The following is an 18,538-nucleotide window of genomic DNA, read 5'->3' on the forward strand; positions in this document are numbered from 1 at the left end:
TTTCTGGAGGAAAAATCCATTACGGGGTATAAGCCATGATGTGTATGCGCAACCTCCTAATTTTAGAAATGGGTTATGTCAGAATGCCAGATGAAAGGGAGGGCACCAGGATGCAGGTCTCTTGTTATCTGGTGTGCTCCCTGGGGCATTTGGTGGGCCGCTGTGAGATACAGGAAGCTGGACTAGATGGGCCTACAGCCTGATCCAGTGGGGCTGTTCTTATGTAGTCTTTGGGCCAGATGGCAAATATGCAATATTGCTGCAACTGCGGCAAAAAAATCACTAATCTACATCCCTATGCTTGGCTTTAGTGTAGGTTCATAGATACCTTGTATTGCTTCCTGAGTGCCAACATTTCCATGAGCTCACCTGTGGAACAGATGCACATATTGAGTTGGGGCAGGAAGAAGATAAACAGCACGTTTATCTTCTTCTTCTATGCATGTTTACTCAGGATGATGTCCAGGTGCTTTCAGTGGAGTTTACTTCTTGGTAGGCACGCATACAAAACACAGTTTCCATAAATTTTGTGGACCCCATTGTGACTTTTTGCGACAATGGGTTGCACATTGAGGAGGAAGAAAAATATAGTGAGAAACACTGAATTAGGGTGGTTACCGATCTGATTATTTCACCCCTGTGAACTTTTCATTCATCGGTGAAAAGTGACTAGTCCTTCCTTCCTCTATCTGGGCAAAAGGGAGGAAACCGGAGGCCAGTCAGGAGGGAGTGGACCAGAGAGGAAAACGTTTGCATCCAAAGACGGTCCCACCTCTCCAGTTCTGTGTGAATTTTTTAGCTTTTGCAAGACGGGCATCTTGGGAAGGTGCTCCAGTTTCCTTAGAATTACACAATGGGTGGTGGTTCTCACAATGGGCAGGAGGTCTGGTCTAGAGGGTAGAGCCTCCGACTGCCTGAAGATAACATTCACAAGGTCGCCAGTTCGAGGCCACCGGCACCGTGCGACCTTGAAGCAGCTGACAAGCTGAAGCCGAGCGATTCCATCTGCTCTGAGCGTGGGAGAAGGAGGCCAGAATGTGAAACCAGATCAGAGTGAAACACCTGGACAGTTGTGGTTCTTGAAAGATAGAACCTTCTTTCAATTGTAAAAATCCCTACGGGGATTTAATCAGCCTGCCTATGTAAACCGCCTTGAATAAAGTCTTGAATAAAGACCAAGAAAGGCGGTATATAAATACCTGTTTATTATTATTATTATTATTATTCTCATTAAGGGACACCCCTTGCTAGAACCCAGGCCCAAATAATCTGTATATTTTGAATATTTTGTTTTATTGGTTGTTACCCTCATTTCAGTTATCTGAAAAAAACAGGACAACTTTTTTCAAAACAAATAAATAATGGAGGAAAAAGATAGGACCTAAAGATAGGAGATAAATTCACAAGCTCTCCCCCTTGTCTGCCCCCCCCTTATTAGGCCAATCATGTCCTCCTGCAGTCTTTTAAAAGCAGTCGTTAAGGGTTCTATGCCCCCTCTAATCCCCTAGTAATACAAGCACTGACTAGAACAAGAGTGTCAAACCTAAGGCCCGTGGGCCGGATGTGGCCCGCGGAAGCTCTTTAGCCAGTCCTTGGGCTCATCATCAGCTGATGAGCTGTGCTGGTGTCACTGCTGAAAGGGCAGCCCGTATGATAATTGGGCTCTTCCAGTTCTTGAAAATATGATCAAGACTAGCATGTTATTTGCAGCTAATGAGTTCCTATGGGAGAAAAAAGTGCTTTTTTCTGATCATGACATGCTTAATGACATCAATACCTGCTTAATGACATCACTTCCGGCCCTCAGCAGGCATCATGAATGCTATTTGACCAGCCGTATGAAATGAGTTTGACACCCCTGGACTACAACCTATTCAGGTTCTAGTTTATACAATCAACATTGAACCATTTCAGGCTGCAGGGAGTGGGGTTACTTATTCAAAAAAATAAAAAATAACAAAGCAAAAACAAACAAACAAAAAAATTCTGTATGTGATTCAACGAACCAGACCAAAGGCTTCAGTCCTGTGTAGACTCAGAGCTCAATCCTATCCAACTTTCCAGCACTGCTGCAACTGCAATGCAGCCCTGAGATAAGGGAACAAAGGAGGCCTCTGTGAACAGCCTCCCCACCACAGGATGCAGTGCACACCCCATTGGCATGGCTGCACCGGCACTGGAAAATTGGATAGAATTGGGCCCTCGCTTGAGAATAAGCCCCACTGAAATCAGTGAGACTAAGAGTAGGCTAAAACATCACAATGTCAAAGAATTTACAGCCATTTCCCCCATATTTCATATAAAGGAAACCTCAGATCTTAGTATCTTGGTGCACTTCTAATTCCCATGTCCTAAAACAAGCATAAGTCTCTACAGGAGAGAGTCCTGTGAAATCAGTCAGACGAATGAGTAAGGTATTGGCCATTAAACCAATTTTGGGTATTCTCCCCAGTGGCCATCTTGAAAGAAGACCAACCAACCTCATCCCATGATGTTGGACGATGGAAGTGGAAGTCACTTCACTTTACATTGGGTGCCAATTCTTTTAAAAGCCCAAATGGCAGAGTGATCTCATGAGTTCTGATTTCTGGAAAGTCCCTTGGTTAGCCTTAATAAAAAATAGCCGCTGACATGTTAATCTCCTTCCTGTGAAGTGACAGAGGTGGGTTAGGTCACTGTGGGCTGACTCCTCTCTGACCTGCTCTTCACACTTAGGTGAGTGACACTTTAACCATCCGTTCCTTTAGCTTGATCGATTCTAGCACCTTTATAGACTTGGATCTTTATCAGTAGGTTGAACATCTTTAGGTTGAACTTAAAAATGACTGCCCAGGCAAACTTGAGCTATGGAAGGTTACTGAGACTGGGCCTCAAGACTAGAGCAAAATGGCAACCATATATGGCCAGCTCCTACCGTGTCTAAAAGACCTCTTTGAGGTGCTAGGGTGGAACAGATATTGTTGCTCTTTCCAAATGGTTAAAATGATGCTGTGAAGTTCTCCTCCCTTGATACTGTCAAGAGACAGGCTGTGTTGAAGACTTGGGCACAACCAGAGGAAGGGACAAGCAACAAATAGCTCTCCCCCACTTCACCAGTCCCATTGCTGGATCTTGGTTGAAGGAAAGGCACTTTGGACACACTCAGATGCTTTTCCTTATCATCATCAATCAATCTCTATAAAGAGCATGCCCTCATAGGGCCAGTTCCACTTGTGTTTAAGATGGGAACATTAATTTGAAATGCATTGTCTTTCTTTCAGAGGTCCCAGAAATGCACATTACCCCTTTCACGCCCCTCATTTATTTTTACCTGGAGACATCAGTGGTTCTGTAGAGGTTAATGTTGAACTTATACAATAGAGATCTATAAAATTTTGACAGGAGTGGAAAAATAATGCGCTCTCTCTCTCTCTCTCTCTCTCTCTCTCTCTCTCTCTCTCTCTCTCTCTCTCATGACCCAAGACATTTGGGGGCTGCCAATGAAATTGACTGAGAGCAAGTTCACGACAAGTAAAAAGGGGGAAAGGCCTTATTTACACAACGCATTTAACTGGATTATGAAATTTGCTACTACAAAATGTGACAGGTACTAGTTTAGGCTTATTTTTTTTAAGGAGTAGGCAAATGATTGACTGCTGTCACTCATATGAGCTGCCTAGGCCCTTGGGTCACCTTCTCAATCCCTGCTCTCTGGACCTGGCACTGACGCAAATTCAGCTGGCAGAAACCAGAAACAGGGCCTTTTTGGTGGTGGTGCTTTTCTTATGGAATCTTTTCCCCAAAGAGGTCTGTCAGGCCCCCACAATGCATACCCCTAAAAACACAACTGCTCTGCTTAGCTCTTAACAGATTGATTAGCCTGATGTTTTACTAGTTACCTGTAATTTCTGACTGGGTCACTTGCTGTGGCTGGCATGATTATTTTAGTTTGACTTGTTACAGCTAGTTTTGTCTGTGTTTGTTATTTGTCCATTTTCTACTGTACACTTTTTAAATGGTGAACTGCTTAGTGCAACTTCTGATTTGGAAAAGGTGTACCGTATATAAATATATGTAATACAACTAATTTTAATAATGGTGGACAAGTCTAACAAGGACTGTTCACCATGCTAGCTTTGTGGAACCTCCATATTTAGAGGCACTCTAATTCTTGAGGACCAAATGCTGGGAACAAAGCACCAAACATGGGTGACCTGTTGCTTATGAGCTTCCTAGGGGTATCTGCCTGTTGCTTTTGGAATGCTACATTAGAGGAACCCTGGTCTGATCCAGCAAAGCCATCCCTGCTCTCCTCTGAACAGTAAAAACAATTTGGCAGTGGGGAAAAAGGTTACTTCTAATGCTGTGGTGAAATGGACAAGAGGGGCGGGCTTGTAGTTCAGTGGCAGGACACTTGCTGTGCCTGAGAAGTTCCCAGGTTCAATCCTTGGCATCTCCAGGTAGGGCTGGGAAAGACACCTGTGCGGAACTAGAATTTTGAGCTAGATGGACTGATGGAAGAAGCAGGTTTTGATGCAAAGGAAATATACAGGGTAATTGGACAATGATTTCCTGCTGGAAATCGCATTTTTGCAAGCATAACTTCAAACAGATACTTAGCATGTGTGAGACTATTAGTTAACTTTCTCTTCCATTTTTTCATACACACTTTATCCTCACGACAGCCTTGGGAGAGAGGTCAGGCTGAAGGAATGTGACTGGTCTAGGATCACCCCCTTGAGTGCAGATTTCAACACACTAGTCTAACGTTGTAACCACACTGGCACCCTCCCCGAGGACCATGACTATCTCCCCCTACTCTATCGCCCCCAAGTATCCTCTGTGTATATAGTTTGAGTAATTTAAGTCTTGGAAAAATTCTTCTGTATTGCTTCATTGCAATCTTTCCATTGCCAGAAAAAGTTGCATCTTCACTGGAATTTTTTTTTCCCTTCTAAACAAAACAGCAGGTTGGACAAATGAAGAGCTGGTATGTCCTTTCTCATTGTAGAGGATGGTACATGTTGCTTCATTGCAGAGATCAGACTAGAGTTCAGACGCAGCCCTAAACTGACCAAGCAGGGTTGGAGCGCTTGCACTAGGAGAGGCTAAAGTGTTTGGGGTTTTTTTTTGCCATGGAAGAAAAAAAGGGCTTGCAATGCAAACACTTGCAAGTAAGTTCCACTGTGTTTGATGAGGCTTTCACCCAGACAAAAGTACATAGGATTGCAGCCTCACACTGCAATCCTGATCATGGTTTCTCAGAAATAAAAGCCATTGAGTTGAGTGAGTCTTGCTGCCAAGCAAACATACATAGGATTGCATTGTAGGTTGTTTATGAATGGTTTGGTACTTTAGAGTTGGTATAGTGGGGCAAATCAATGGCTATGAATCTGGAAGTCCCTGGTTTGAATCCTGCCACTGCTTGAGCTCACTTCCCTTTGAGCACCCCTCCCCATCTGAAATATGGGGATAAAAATGTTCATTTTATAGAGTTCCAAGATGCATGTAGGGCACCCTTTGCTACTGATCCATCTAGCCCAGGATTGTCTATGCAGTGTTTCTCAAACTGTGGGTTGGGACCCACTAGGTGGGTTGCAAGCCATTTTGAGGTGGGTCCCCATTAATTTTAATGTTTTATTTTTAATATATTACTTTATGCTACCATGGTATATGACTGCATTTGGGGAAATGTTACAGACCTGTACTTTTAACAAGCTACTGTGTGTATTCTTTTAACAATGATAGTAAATGGGACTTACTCCTGGGTAGGTGTGGGTAGGATTGCAGCCTTGGATTGTTAAAAATTGTCCTGCTTGATGATGTCACTTTCAGTAATGACATCTGGTGGGTCCTGACAGATTCTCATTCTAAAAAGTGGGTCCCAGTGCTAAATGTGTGAGAACCACTGGTCTACAGTGCCCTAGCTCCCAGGCTCCCAGGTCTTTCCCTGTCTTACCTGAAGATCTGCCAGGGAGTGAGCTTGTCATTGTTCTGTGCAGCCCTGTCCTCCTTCACAGCAAACTAAGTGTGAAAGCACAATATAAATGCTAAGTTACATGATTAGTTTTCAAATGCAGAAGGCAACTTTAGCCCAAAACTCCAACATCAGATATGCTTTAAAAGACCTATGCATAGGTCTTTTAAAGACCATATGTGGCTATGCATAAAAGATATGCACCCAGACAAAAGTACATAGGATTGCAGCCTCACACTGCAATCCTGATCATGGTTTCTCAGAAATAAGAGCCATTGAGTTGAGAGAGTGGTGACAAGATTTTTCTTCCTCTCATCATAAACCTTGATGTTTTGGGGACACCCAATGATTTGGGAACTTGGGGACGCCCAGTGAAATTGATCAGCTGTAGGTTCAGGACAGATGAAAAAAGTGTATTTTTGTACAATAGTTAATTTAGTGGCATTCACCACTGTCAGGTGTGATGGGCACTGGCTTAGACGGCTTTAGAAAGGGGTAGCAGAATCACAGAACATACGGCTCTCAGCGGTCTTGTTAGTCACCTTGAGTGTGACTCTGAGACTGATGGAGGGAAAGCCCATTACAGGTACCGTGATGGGTACGTTTCCAACCTCCTGGTTGTAGAATGTCAGGTGCAAGGGAAGGCATCAATGCCATCACCACATCCGGTGGCAAGGAGTAGCACAGGATTCCTCCACCAATCCATCCCATCCCCTTTCCAAGGCATTCAGGCCAGATGCCATTACTACATCCAGTGACAAGGGGTTCCAAGGACTAATGACACACTGGGTCAAGAAATAAGCAGTTTAACCATGTGGGGAGAGAAGTGGAGCCATCAGCACTTGGGCTGCCCCCCTTTATTTGGGGGGGGTTGCTCCTTCTCCCCCCTCCCCTTCACAGATGGCAGGCAGTTCCACAAACTTTCAGTGGCAAGAAGTTCCACAGACTTCCACCTCCAATCTGTGCCATCCCCTTTCTGAGGCATGCTGGCCAGATGCCATCACCACATCCGGTGGCAAGGAGTTCCAAGGACTAATGACACACTGGGTCAAGAAATAAGCAGTTTAGCCGTCGTGGGAGAGAGAAGTGGAGCCATCAGCACTTGGGCTGGCCCCCTTTGTTTGGGGGGGGGGGTTGTGCCTTCTCCCCCCCACCTCCTTGGCAGACGGCGCCAGCAGCCCGCGGAATGCCCAGAATGCGAGCAGCGTCACGGGCCGGGGAGGAGGAGGAGGAGGAGCCGGTGCTCAGCTGGTGTCAACAGCGCGGCTCGCAGCGCGCCGATAAATAGGGAGGCTGGTGGAAGCGGAGGGGGAAAAGCCGGCACGCGGCGCTCTCAGAGGCCAGCCCAGCCCCGCTTCCCCGATCGCGCAGGAACCCCCGCCTGCAGTGGGAGCCCAGCAGAGCCCGGCGCGGAGCCGAAGCTCTCCAGGTAAGAAGCCGCAGACCGTCCAGGAGGCTTGGAGAGGCGCCGGCGCCAGGAGGCGCTCTTGCGAAGGGCTTCCTGGAAAGACCGAGGCTGGGAGGAAGCCCCGTTGACTCGAAGGGACTTACATCTGAGGAGTCATGGCTAGCCGTAGGGGCTCAGGCTGCAATCCTCTCCACACTTTCCTGGGAGTAAGCCCTATTGACTCTAATGGGACTTACTTCTGAGTAGACATGGCTGGGCTTGGGCTCTGAGGCTGCAATCCTCGCCACACTTTCCTGGGAGTAAGCCCTATTGACTCTAATGGGACTTACTTCTGAGTAGACATGGCTGGGCTTGGGCTCTGAGGCTGCAATCTTCTCCACACTTTCCTGGGTGTAAGCCCCATTGACTCTAATGAGACTTCTCAGTAGACGTGGCTGGGATGGGACTCTCAGGCAGCAATTCTATCCACATTTTCCTGGGAGTGAGCCCCATTGATTCTAATGGGACTTACTTCTGAGCAGACATGCTTAGGCTTGGACTCTCAGGCTGCAGTCCTCTCCACACTTTCCTGGGAGTGAGCCCCATTGACTCTAATGGGACTTACTTCTGACTGGACGTGCAGAAGATCGGGCTGCAAGGATGCTGCTGGGACTGGCGGATGTTTGTTGGCAGATGGGTTGTCGTGGAGGGGAGAGAAATGAGCAGGGATGAGCGGTGGGTGGGGAGGCAGGGCCCACCAGAGTGGGTTGTGATTACTCGCGCGCCTCGCACTGCCGAGGCTCTTTCCGAAGGACTCCTGTGGGGAGGCGCTGCCTCTCCTGCTTCCCCATCCGCGCAGGTCCCTGCGTAACAGGTGTTATGGTGAGAACTCTCCGCGCGTTGTGGGGGTGCACAAAGCCACCTCCCGCAGGGATGCTCACAGAGCTCCCAGGGAGGCTGAGCGGTGGGGAGGCAGAAGCATCCCCTTCCCCCCCCCCCGTAAGTTCCTGGAACTGAATAGAGGTGATGATGAGGACTCTCCTCTTGTTCTGGAGGTGCACAAAGTGATCTCCAGCAGGGTTGCTAATGATGATGCTCACAGAGCTCCCTCGAAGGAATCCGGTGGGGAGGCAGAAGCCTCCCCTGCCTCCCCGCGCACCGCGCAGATGTGGTGATGACTCTCCCCGCGCGTTCTGGGGGTGCATCTCCGCAGTGCTGCTAATCACGATCCGAACCAGCTTTTGCAGAGGGTGCTGGAGGCGGGCCTGGACTGCAGCTACAGGTAGGCACGACCCGGACGCGCTGACCAGTAGGCGCCGCTGCCGCCTCCGCCACGTGCTTGGCGCTGACCGCCGCTGGGATCGTCCTCCGAGGAGCCTCCGGGGCACCCGGGATGCTGCTGCCGCTCTCCTGCCCGGCGATCGCGGGGGATCCGGGGGTGCTGCTGCTCCCTCGGGAGGCGGCAGCAGGAGGAGGCCCCTCGCCGCCCCCTTCCCCGGCCAGCCCCGACCCCTGGAGCGGACCTGCAGCGCGCACCAAGGTGGGTACCGCACCTCCTTCTCTGGCCCCGCCTGGGCAAGGCAGCCCTGGGGGGGCTGCTCTTGCCTCGCCCCTGTCAGCCCGCGGGTCGAGGCTGGCAACCTGGCTCTCTCTTCGCAGGGAGCTGCCCCGAGGAGATCGCACCGCACCTGGAGCCCTGGAGCCCGGGACACAACGCCAGCCGCTCCGCCGTCCTGGGCCCGGGGGACGCCTGGCGCTTGGAGAGCTCCGCCACCTTGGATTCCTTGCTGATCCAGGGCGGAGGTAAGGGGCCAAACGTTTATCTCGGGGTACAGCGTGGTGTGTGTGTGTGTGGGGGGGGGGGGGGAAGTTTGGATTCAATGTGCAGAGATCGGATTACAGAGCTGGGGGGGGGGAGAAGCCTTTATTTATTGATTTTATTTGGAAAATTGGGCTCGACTTACCACGGAGTCAACTTGCATCTGATGCCACTGATGCTGGCCAATCCCCCCCCCCCGCTCGAATTAGTGCAGGTTAGAGGATGGGGTTTGTAGAACTTGCCTCCGAGTCAACTTGCATCCAGTGGCACTGATACTGGCCAATCCCCCCTGGCTTGAATTAGTGTGGGTTAGAGGATGGGGTTTGTAGAACTTATTTTTGACTCAACTTGTATCCAGTGTTACTGATGCTGGCCAATCCCCCCTCGTCTTTATGTATATACTTGGAAGGGAAAAAAAGTCCACTGAGGGCCCAATCCTATCCAACTTTCCAGCACCAGTGCAACTGCAGTGCAGCCCCATGGTAAGGAAATAAATGTTCCCATACCTTAAGGGGGCCTCCAAGACTGTGTCCCCGCCACAGGATGCAGTGCATGCCCCATTGGCACAGCTGCACTGGCAATGGAAAATTGGATAGGATTGGGCCCTGAGTTTGGTGAGCTTGCTCCTTAATAAGCGGGACAGTCTAAATCTCTGGCAGAAGGAGTGAAGGGGGAGAGGAGAAGGAGGATGGTGCAGTCTAGGGACACTTAAAGTAACTTTAATTCAGATCCAAGTGAAAAAGTCTTGTTTTAAAAAATGAGCAGATTTACCCGATCAGTGAGTCCTCTAGTCCTCATTGTCACAATCATCGCATATGCCATCAGACTCTTTGCAATGATTGCTGTAAACAGTAGCTGCCTGGCTGGAAGGTAGTTCAGGTTGGTTATATCCCTGGAGGCCCTTAAATCTTATGATGCTGTACTTGCAATTTGAGAGGCAAAAGAGTGGAGGGGGGGGGCCTTTCTTTTATTGCTGAAGTAGTAGTGTAGCTAGAGGGGTGCAAAGCACTAAGCATATGCCTCTGTTTTGCTCTAGCAGCCTGGAATGGCTCTTAAGGGGGGGGCACTTTCATGGCACATTGAGGCTCCCTGCAAAATATAGTGCTTTGCACCCCTCTAGCTGCACCACTGCGCTGAAGTGCATACCTGTATAACAAGTGGTGACAATGGAATTAAGAGGCAAAGGCGTTTTTCAGATAGTTTATTGCTGAGAGAAGGTTGGGGGGGAGGGATAGAGTCATTTTACTTGCCAGGAAATGCAAAAAAAAAAAGGTGTCTCATGGCACCTATCGGATTTATTGGGTCAGTCAATGCCTTGAACTGGAGCCTGTTTTGTCAGACATGGCTACTAATCAGGCTGGAGTTTGCTTAAACCTTAATAAATCTGTTAGGAGATTTAAGAGGCTGGAAGAGGCAGACTCTTTGAGTCTGATGCAAGGAGGGATCGCCATGCCTGCAGCCCGTGTGTGTTTTCTGTCCTTCACCTTCTTTGAAGCGATTGCGTGGGCAGTTTCAAACGGGTGTCTGGTCTCCTGACTCAAGTTAGAAGCTGCTCCATGGGCCTTGTCTGCTGTGGACAGAGATTTTGAGCAAGCAGCCTAATAGGTAGAAACCCAACAGATGCCGGCACTTCTTGGGTTATGTAGTTGTTAAAGGCATGTGGCCTCTGTCCCTTTCTTTAAAAAATGAATCACATTAGGCAGATAAGAGATTTTGACAGTCCTTTCCCCTCCAGGGATGCTGGGATGGTATATCCAAGTCAATACAGTAGAGCTTAGTGAAAGAGCTTTTGCATGTAGAACAGGATTTCTTATCCATTTTATGATTACCGATTCGCCCCATATGTCCCCATACCCCCTTTGCCAGTCTGTCAGAATCATCATCGCCAATCTTGTAGATGCCAGTGTGACTTCAAAATATGTCAGTAGTTTGGTTTTACTTTACACGTAGGTTGCTAGAAACAGAATACTTCAATCCGTACTGATAATGGTGATGGTTAATAACTATGATTTCTAAAAATTGCTCAGAGATTGAGTTTCATTACCTCCCCCCCCCCACCATTTGGTTACCATACCCCAAGGAGTATGGATGCCCCTAGTTAAGAATCCCTGATGTAGAGGGTCTGCGGTTCAGTTCCTCGCATCTCCATGTGGGGCTGGGAAAGACTCTTATCTAAAACGCCAGAGAGCTACTGCCAGCCAGTGTAGGTAACAGTGAGTGAGACGGACCAGTCCAGCTGTGGTCTTGAAATCAGACTGCTTCCTATGTTCATACATTAGACTGCTGTTGCTCTGCTTCTGTTCCAGGAATTTTAGTGTTTGCAGATAACCCAGAGCAGCCCATCACTTTAAGGGCCCGCAGCATCCTCTTGGAGAGCGGTGGGGGGCTGTATGCTGGTTCTGCGCAGTGTCCCTACCGCTCCAAGCTCACCATCTCCCTATATGGCAAATCTACCGAAGGAGTGGATGTGGATCAGTATGGCAAGAAATTTTTGGGAGTGGGCAGAGGAGGGATTTTGGAGTTGCACGGCAAGAAACCTCGTTCTTGGACTCTTCTGGACAAAACCTTGTATCCAGGTGGGCTCCAGTATGGTCCATATACCTCTGAAAAGCACTGGAGTAGCCGCGGCCTCAATGTCCGGATTGTTGATGCAAACACGGCCCAGGTGGTGGCTGCTGATCGCTTTGACACCCACCTCCTTGTCGATGAAAGCCAGAGATTGAGGGAATTCCTTGCCCGGCAGTCTCCAGGCAAAGCGGTAGCCATTGCGGTAGGCGATTCTGCCGCTAAGAGCCTAACTCCGGAGACCCGACTCTTTCTCAAGAACCTGCTACACAGTCAAGTCATCATGCATCTAGGATACAGGTAAGTTTTAAAGTTTGGCTTTTTGCCTGCATGTCATGCTATGACTTTGTCAGATCCTTAGATCAGGGATGACTTATGGCCGAATCCTATCCAATTTTCCAGGGCTGGGTCAGCCATGCCAGTGGGGTGTGCACTGCATCCTGTGGTAGGAAGGCATCAAGGTATGGGAACTTTTGCTCCCTTACCTTGGGGCTGCATTGCGGTTGCACCAGTGCTGGAAAGTTGGATAGGATTGGGCCCTTAATTCACTACTGGAATATTTAGTTATTTATTTGCGAGCATGGAGTATTTAACTATCCACTGGTGCAGAGGAGAGAAGTAGTCTTTACCTGAGGCATGGGGCAGTCATCCCTGGTGAGTTCATTTGTAAAGACCTACTAATGCCCCTGTGGGTCCCAAGGGTATGAGCTACATGTTAGATCATTATCATGTTGCTCGTTTTATTTTGCATTTGCTATTTTTTATTAACGTTTGTAAAATGGTACATCTGGTGTTATCTTGGCTATTAACTATTAAAGCTGCTGAGTTCTTCAGTCTTGTTGGCAAATAACACAACGTCAATAAGCAAGAAACTTGACTTGATTTGCTAGTTGGCCGAAGGGCTGTGTTGGTGATGATGGTTTTGGTTTGATAGGTCAGGACCATTGACCTCCATTTCTGGTATCTGTGATGCTTCCTGGTTTAATGAGATGATAGGGCCTTTTGTATAGTCTCGTCTCTTAATCGATATACAGGCAATTTCAACTTTGGGGTTTAGGGGTGCTTCAAATGAGAGGGTCTAGGAATGTTCAGTGATAGCAGCATTGGGGGTTCTGCAGCAAAGTGTTTTAATCCATACTCTCAAGGCTAAGCTTTCATAGGGATAGCAGTAACATTTGCAGAACCGCTTGATTGGAAACCTGTAGGGAAACCATGGACAGCTCCCGGGCTCTTTTCCTAACAGTTGTATCGCTGTCCCTGCCAAGTTTTTTGTAGCAATTGGATGTCATGCAAGAAGGCTTTCCACTTTCTCATGCCTCAGAAGTTTGCACCAAACATGTATGACTTCAAAGCTGAAACTTCTACTTACACCTCTGGCCAGTTTCTCCACTTAACACTGCAGACAAGATGCACAATGTGATGTTACAATAATCCAGTTCAGTCTCTCAGCTGCTTACCAGTTTTGCATTAACCCATTTTTGCTCAGCCCACAGGTGTACACATTTGGTCCCTGTTGTGTATATGCAGTGTTGGGCAGAAATGGCTTAAACAGGCTGAACATCCCCTTCTGGGAACTTTGCCTAAGCTAATCAGATTGAGATGAAATGTGCATCTAAGGTTTGCAGCTCTGGCCATGTTTCATGACTAAGATTGCAAGACCAGTTCCACAGGTGGCAGGCAGCACAGTCTGTTGTGCTCAGTTGGGGTTGGATGTTTCCACCCTTAATCCGAAGTTCCAGAACCCATCTTTCAGTCCAACGTGGCATAGGTAGCTGGCCAATCACTTTCCCGTTTCCTCAAAGTAGGTGCACTTGTAGTCCAAACCATACTTTGCACATGTGTGTTCTTTGAAAATAGCATAAAATGTCAACTGCATTTATTGGCAGCACAATCCTATTAATGTATACTCAGAAGTCCCACTGAGTTCAATGGGACTTGCTTCAGGTAAGTGTGCATAGGACTGTAACTTAATCCTATATACACTTACTTGGAAGCAAGTCCCATTGAACTCAGTGGAACTTACTTCTGAGTATATATGTATAGAATCATGCTGGTCTCTATCAGGACATATTATCTTACCTTAAACAGAAAAAGGTTAGGAATAGGGGGTCCTCAGTCAAGTGCCAGGGTCAAGGGGGTGGCGCTAGAAAGGCATGTTGCACCACTGCTATCCTCCCTAAGGCTGCTGCCTCCTCTTCCTCCTCCCTGTTCCACTCCCTCTGCCTTGCCTAACTAACCAGGAGCAGGGCAGGTGGGCATGAAGGAGAAGAAGAGGTGGTGATGGCACCAGTCTGCCAGCTCTGCCAACTGTCAGCTCTGTGGGTGACACACTGGGGAGCCCTGGTTTAGAATATATGTTTAAACATTGTTACTGTTTATGTGCTTACATAGGGCCCAGTCCTATCCAATTTTCCAGTGCTGGTGCAGCTGTGCCTATGGGGCATGCACCGCTTCTCGTGGTGGGGCAGCAGTCACAGAGGCCTCCTTAAAGTATGGGAACATTTGTTCCTTTACCTTGGGGCTGCATTGCGACTGCACCGGTGCTGGAAAATTGGATAGGATTGGGCCCATAATGTGCAAGTACAATGTGCGTATATATGTTAATGATAACTAAACAAATGCTGTTGTAACCACATAAAAATGGCAAAATGAGGAGACCTATTAATTTTTCTAAAATAAAATATTTTTTCTAAATAATTTTTAGCCACGCCTTACCAGGGCAGGTCACCTTTTCCCCCTGGCATCACACACCTGTTCTTATTCTTCCCCCAGACAGCCCTGGGCTTTGGTTGGGATCCTTGGAGGTGACCCAGCTTCCACCATAGAAGATGCAAAGCTGGCTCAGGAGAATGGGACGACAAGGTTGGCAATAGCAACCAAAGACTTTCAGACTTACGAAGGTGTTGGTTTTAAAATCACTGCTTTCAGTGGCTGGATCCAAGGTTTACAGTCCTTTTTTTAATTCTTTATATCAAAGTATTCAATTTTTTTCCTGCTCTTAATTCTGCTTTCCTCCACACGATGGGCACACTGGGCACGTGGCTCTCGGTAACATAGCACACGTCTCTCCATCTTTGAATCCTAATTTCACCCCTCACCCTCAACAAAGCAGTGGGATTGCATTGCAAGAGAATTGATGATCCTTTTTTTGTCATTTAACCACAGTCTAAAAATGCCCTTGCGTAGATGTCATTCTGCCTTTTTAATTGTATCATGGTGTTCTAATGCATTTAATGATGCATGGTATTCATCATCAGGATTTCTTGTTGTCCAGTCCTGTATGAACATGTGAAGCTACTTTCTCCAGTAGTTTCAGAGAAGGAGGGAATTCTCGGCTCTACCTGGAAAGGCCAGAAATTGATCCTGGGGTCTTCTGCATGCAAAGCAAATGCTTCACCACAATCCACTGAGTCAAAATTGGTACACACATCCTCACTTCATTCAGGAACACACATCCCTGAACCTGCACCTACTACGATAACATTGATAAATTGACTTTTTTAATTTTTTAAGTGTTTTGAGCCTTCCCAGAACAGGAAGATGATGGGCAACCCAATCCTGAGCTGCCCAGAGTGCCCAAGCTCAGTGGCACTGAAAAGGGCTACCGCTGAATCCTGCGCCTCCCATGCTACTGCAGGAGGCTTCTTGGGAGAAGGGGACATTCGTCCCTTTCCCCCGAGTAAGGTAAGCAGCCCCGCAATGGGGCTACTCACCTTATTGCTGACCTTTTGGTCGTGCACCCCTCCATGAGTGCCCTGGATCCTGCGGAGCTTAGCTCCGCGGATCCTCCTCCTGCCCACCCACCCCCCGGCACGCCTCCCGCTCACCCCACAGCATGCCTCCTCCATGCCCCCACCGGCCTCCTCCTCCCCGAAATGCCTCCTCCATGTCCCCCATCCACACTCCCACCTCCTGTTCCGCTGCTCTGCGGTCTGGGAGACCACCGAGCTGCAGAACCTGGACAACCGCCCCGTGCTAGCCCAGCACCAGCCGGCACTGGGCTAGCACCGGCGGGAGCCCGGTAGTGAGCCCCGCGAACGTGCCTTACAGCACATTTGCGACTGTGGTCAGTGGCACGGAGCCATGCCGCTGACCACAGGACTGGGCTCTGAATCTCTTGAATGTTTTGTGAAAATCTGTTAGCTAACAATATCATCCAGTAAATAACCAATTACAGTTGGTTAACATTTAACTTCACTAATTGATAACAGATCAACTGGGTTTTGTTATTTTTAGTATCTCTCCTAGTCACTAAATTTGGAGTGCTTCAAGTTCCTGGTCAGCAACTCATCTTCTTGGAAGCAAGTGCAATGGATTATAATGAATAAACCCCTTGATCATCTAGCACAGGGGTGTCAAACTCGTCTCATACCGAGGGCCGAATGGCATTCATGATGCCTGCTGAGGGCTGGAAGTGATGTCGTTAGGCAGGAAGTAATGTCATTGAACAGGTCATAACCAAAAGTAAGCACTTTTTCTCACTTAGAAATTCATTAGCTGCAAATGACAGAAGAGAAAACATGCAAATCTTTCTCATATTTCAAGATATGGGGGAGTCCAAGTATCATGTGGGCCGCCATTTTAACAGTAACACTTCAGCACTGCTCAGCAGCTGAGAGCCTGAGGGCCGGATAAAAAGCTTCCGCAGGCCGCATCCGCCCCCTGGGCCTTATGTTTGACACCCCTGTTCTAACACGCTCTGTTTCTAGAGATACCATTTCCTACATAAATCACGTAGTATCTCCTGGGCCTGATTTTTATTTCATTTCTGTCCTGTCTTTTTTTTTTTTTTGAGCTCAAACCAGCATGAATGGGGTTCCTAGATGGTCTCTTAACCAGAACTAGACCTCTTTAGCTTTAACTAAGGAAGTGGCAGTGGGCTAGAATCAGATGGCCGCAGTGCTGTGACTGAGGGGGTTTTGGACAGACATTTCTGAATGCAAGTTTGAGGAGGTACTTGAAAGAGAAGTACATGCAACTGATGTTTCTTGCATGGCTGCAAAGATTATGTAACTGACCATATGGGTTGTTTTGGCTTGTCTTCCAGGAGTGCCCCACCATGGATTTAAAGTAGAAGTATCCAAAGGCATAATCCTAGACTTGGTGGACGAAGTTACCAGTTGGTTACCTGGTGACAGAATCGTCATTGCCAGCACCGACTATTCCATGCATCAAGCGGAAGAGTTTAATCTTCTGCCTTGCCCTGAATGTCAGAGTGACCAAGTGAAGATTGATGGTATGGCCAAATAGTCCTGAGTGAGACCCCTAATCAGTTTCTTCAACCTACAGTTTTATAGATGAAGTAGCTGGCTTTGGAAAGAGCTTTTTGCCATATGCCTATACAGGTGCATGTAAAACTCCCTCCGTTCTTGAATTCCTGTTGCCACCAGCAGATTTGTCCATAAAAGAAAGCTGGTCTACAGAAATTTGAGATAATCAGATCATTATTCTCAAGCTTAAGTCTTCCATTCCTGAATGTTTTGGAAAATACTTTTCACTTCCTCTAGCCCTCAAAGCTTCTTTTTTTTTTCATTTTCTAAAGATCTGTTTGCCTACAGTCGTTTTTCATTTTATTCTCTTATTTTACATTGTTCAGTGTATAAAGCTCCTACAGTTTGCCTGTTAGCAGCCCACCAAGAAGAGGGGAGGGATGGTAGTAGATTCAGGAGTGGTGTCAGGGATTGGACAGGTAGGGAACTGGCCAGGAGCTGATATAATCAGAAGACTTACCAGACTGGACCTACCCTTGAATGCTCAGTAACCAGGGCTGTGCCCAAAATGTTATCATGTGGTGATGCCCTGGGAAGTCCCACTGTGGGGGTTTGGTTCAGTGCCCTTAGCAATCTGATGGCAACAATGAGTAGATTACATTTAATGTTTTGTAACTTTTTGCAGTAGCCTAGCTACAGGGGGAGCAGTGCAGTAAGTATTGCAGGTGCCGCAGTGTGCTGTGTAACTGGCCCATCCCACTCACCATCAAAGCCATTCTGGGCAACAATGCTGTCACTATGGCCCAGAATGGCTCTGATGGCGAGTGGGAGGGGCTCGTTACATGGCCTGTTGTGGCACCTGTGAGTCTTACTGCCCCTCTCTGTAGCTATACTACTGACTTCTTGATATGTGGTTAATAAGGGGAAACCCCCAATCTGCTTTTTCTCAGGAAGTCCCCGTCATCTTCATATGGGTGAAATTGTAGATGGTGTAGACATGAGAGCAGAGGTTGGTCTCTTGACTCGAAATATTCTTATCCAAGGAGAGATGGAAGATTCTTGTTATGGATCAAATCACTGTCAATTTTTCAGCTTTGACACATTTGGAGGGCAGATTAAAGTAAGTGCATTTCAATGGATATTGAACAAATCTAGGTTCAGTGGGTTCAGCAGAATCTGTAGTTAGAATGGAGTCTCACTGTTTTCAGTGGAGCTTACTCCCAAATAAGTGAGCGTAAGATTGCAGCCTAACTTTCCCAGTCCTAAGCAAAGTTACTCCAAAAGTGACCCCCTTGCATGGCTCATTCAGGTGCCTGCAAAACTTAGTGCTTTGCATTCCCTCTAACTACACTACTGGTACAGTACACCATAAAAAATGACATAGATTCTTGCCTAGGGTCGTGTTTGAATAAAAACCTGAAGTGAAGGCTGTGTGCAAATCTTGTCTCTACAGTCAGGGACCTCAGTGGCAGCTTCATATCGTGCAAGTTGTTACTACCCTAGAAAAATCTTGTTTGGTCACCTAGGATCACCTAGGATGCCAGCATAATCTTGGAGACTTTTCCCCAAGTCAGCAGAGAAAGAGGAGGCAGTGAGGGAGG

The 18,538-nt window shown here is 47.6% G+C and overlaps 2 protein-coding genes across 3 annotated transcripts in view; both read left to right on the forward strand.

Annotated features, from left to right (window-relative positions):
- The window catches only part of LOC136658627 (cell surface hyaluronidase-like), an 89,237-nt gene that overhangs the window by 8,528 nt on the left and 62,171 nt on the right, over nt 1–18,538 (forward strand). Inside the window, exons 2-8 of the mRNA XM_066635417.1 lie at nt 7,122–7,385; nt 8,591–8,883; nt 9,003–9,146; nt 11,469–12,027; nt 14,500–14,669; nt 16,775–16,963; nt 17,888–18,057. Coding sequence (XP_066491514.1) covers nt 7,122–7,385; nt 8,591–8,883; nt 9,003–9,146; nt 11,469–12,027; nt 14,500–14,669; nt 16,775–16,963; nt 17,888–18,057 — 1,789 coding nt within the window. The remainder of the gene's footprint in view (nt 1–7,121; nt 7,386–8,590; nt 8,884–9,002; nt 9,147–11,468; nt 12,028–14,499; nt 14,670–16,774; nt 16,964–17,887; nt 18,058–18,538) is intronic.
- Nucleotides 7,359–18,538, forward strand: part of CEMIP (cell migration inducing hyaluronidase 1) — a 152,139-nt gene continuing 140,959 nt past the window's right edge. Inside the window, exon 1 of one of the 2 annotated variants that reach the window (XM_066635509.1) lies at nt 7,359–7,385. The gene's annotated coding sequence lies outside the window, so the exon portion shown is untranslated. Of the gene's footprint in view, nt 7,386–7,642; nt 8,226–18,538 lie in introns of those variants that run through there. The other variant, XM_066635510.1, reaches the window with a different exon arrangement.

The sequence above is a fragment of the Tiliqua scincoides genome, chromosome 8 (genome assembly GCF_035046505.1).
Source record: "Tiliqua scincoides isolate rTilSci1 chromosome 8, rTilSci1.hap2, whole genome shotgun sequence".
NCBI lineage: Eukaryota > Metazoa > Chordata > Lepidosauria > Squamata > Scincidae > Tiliqua > Tiliqua scincoides.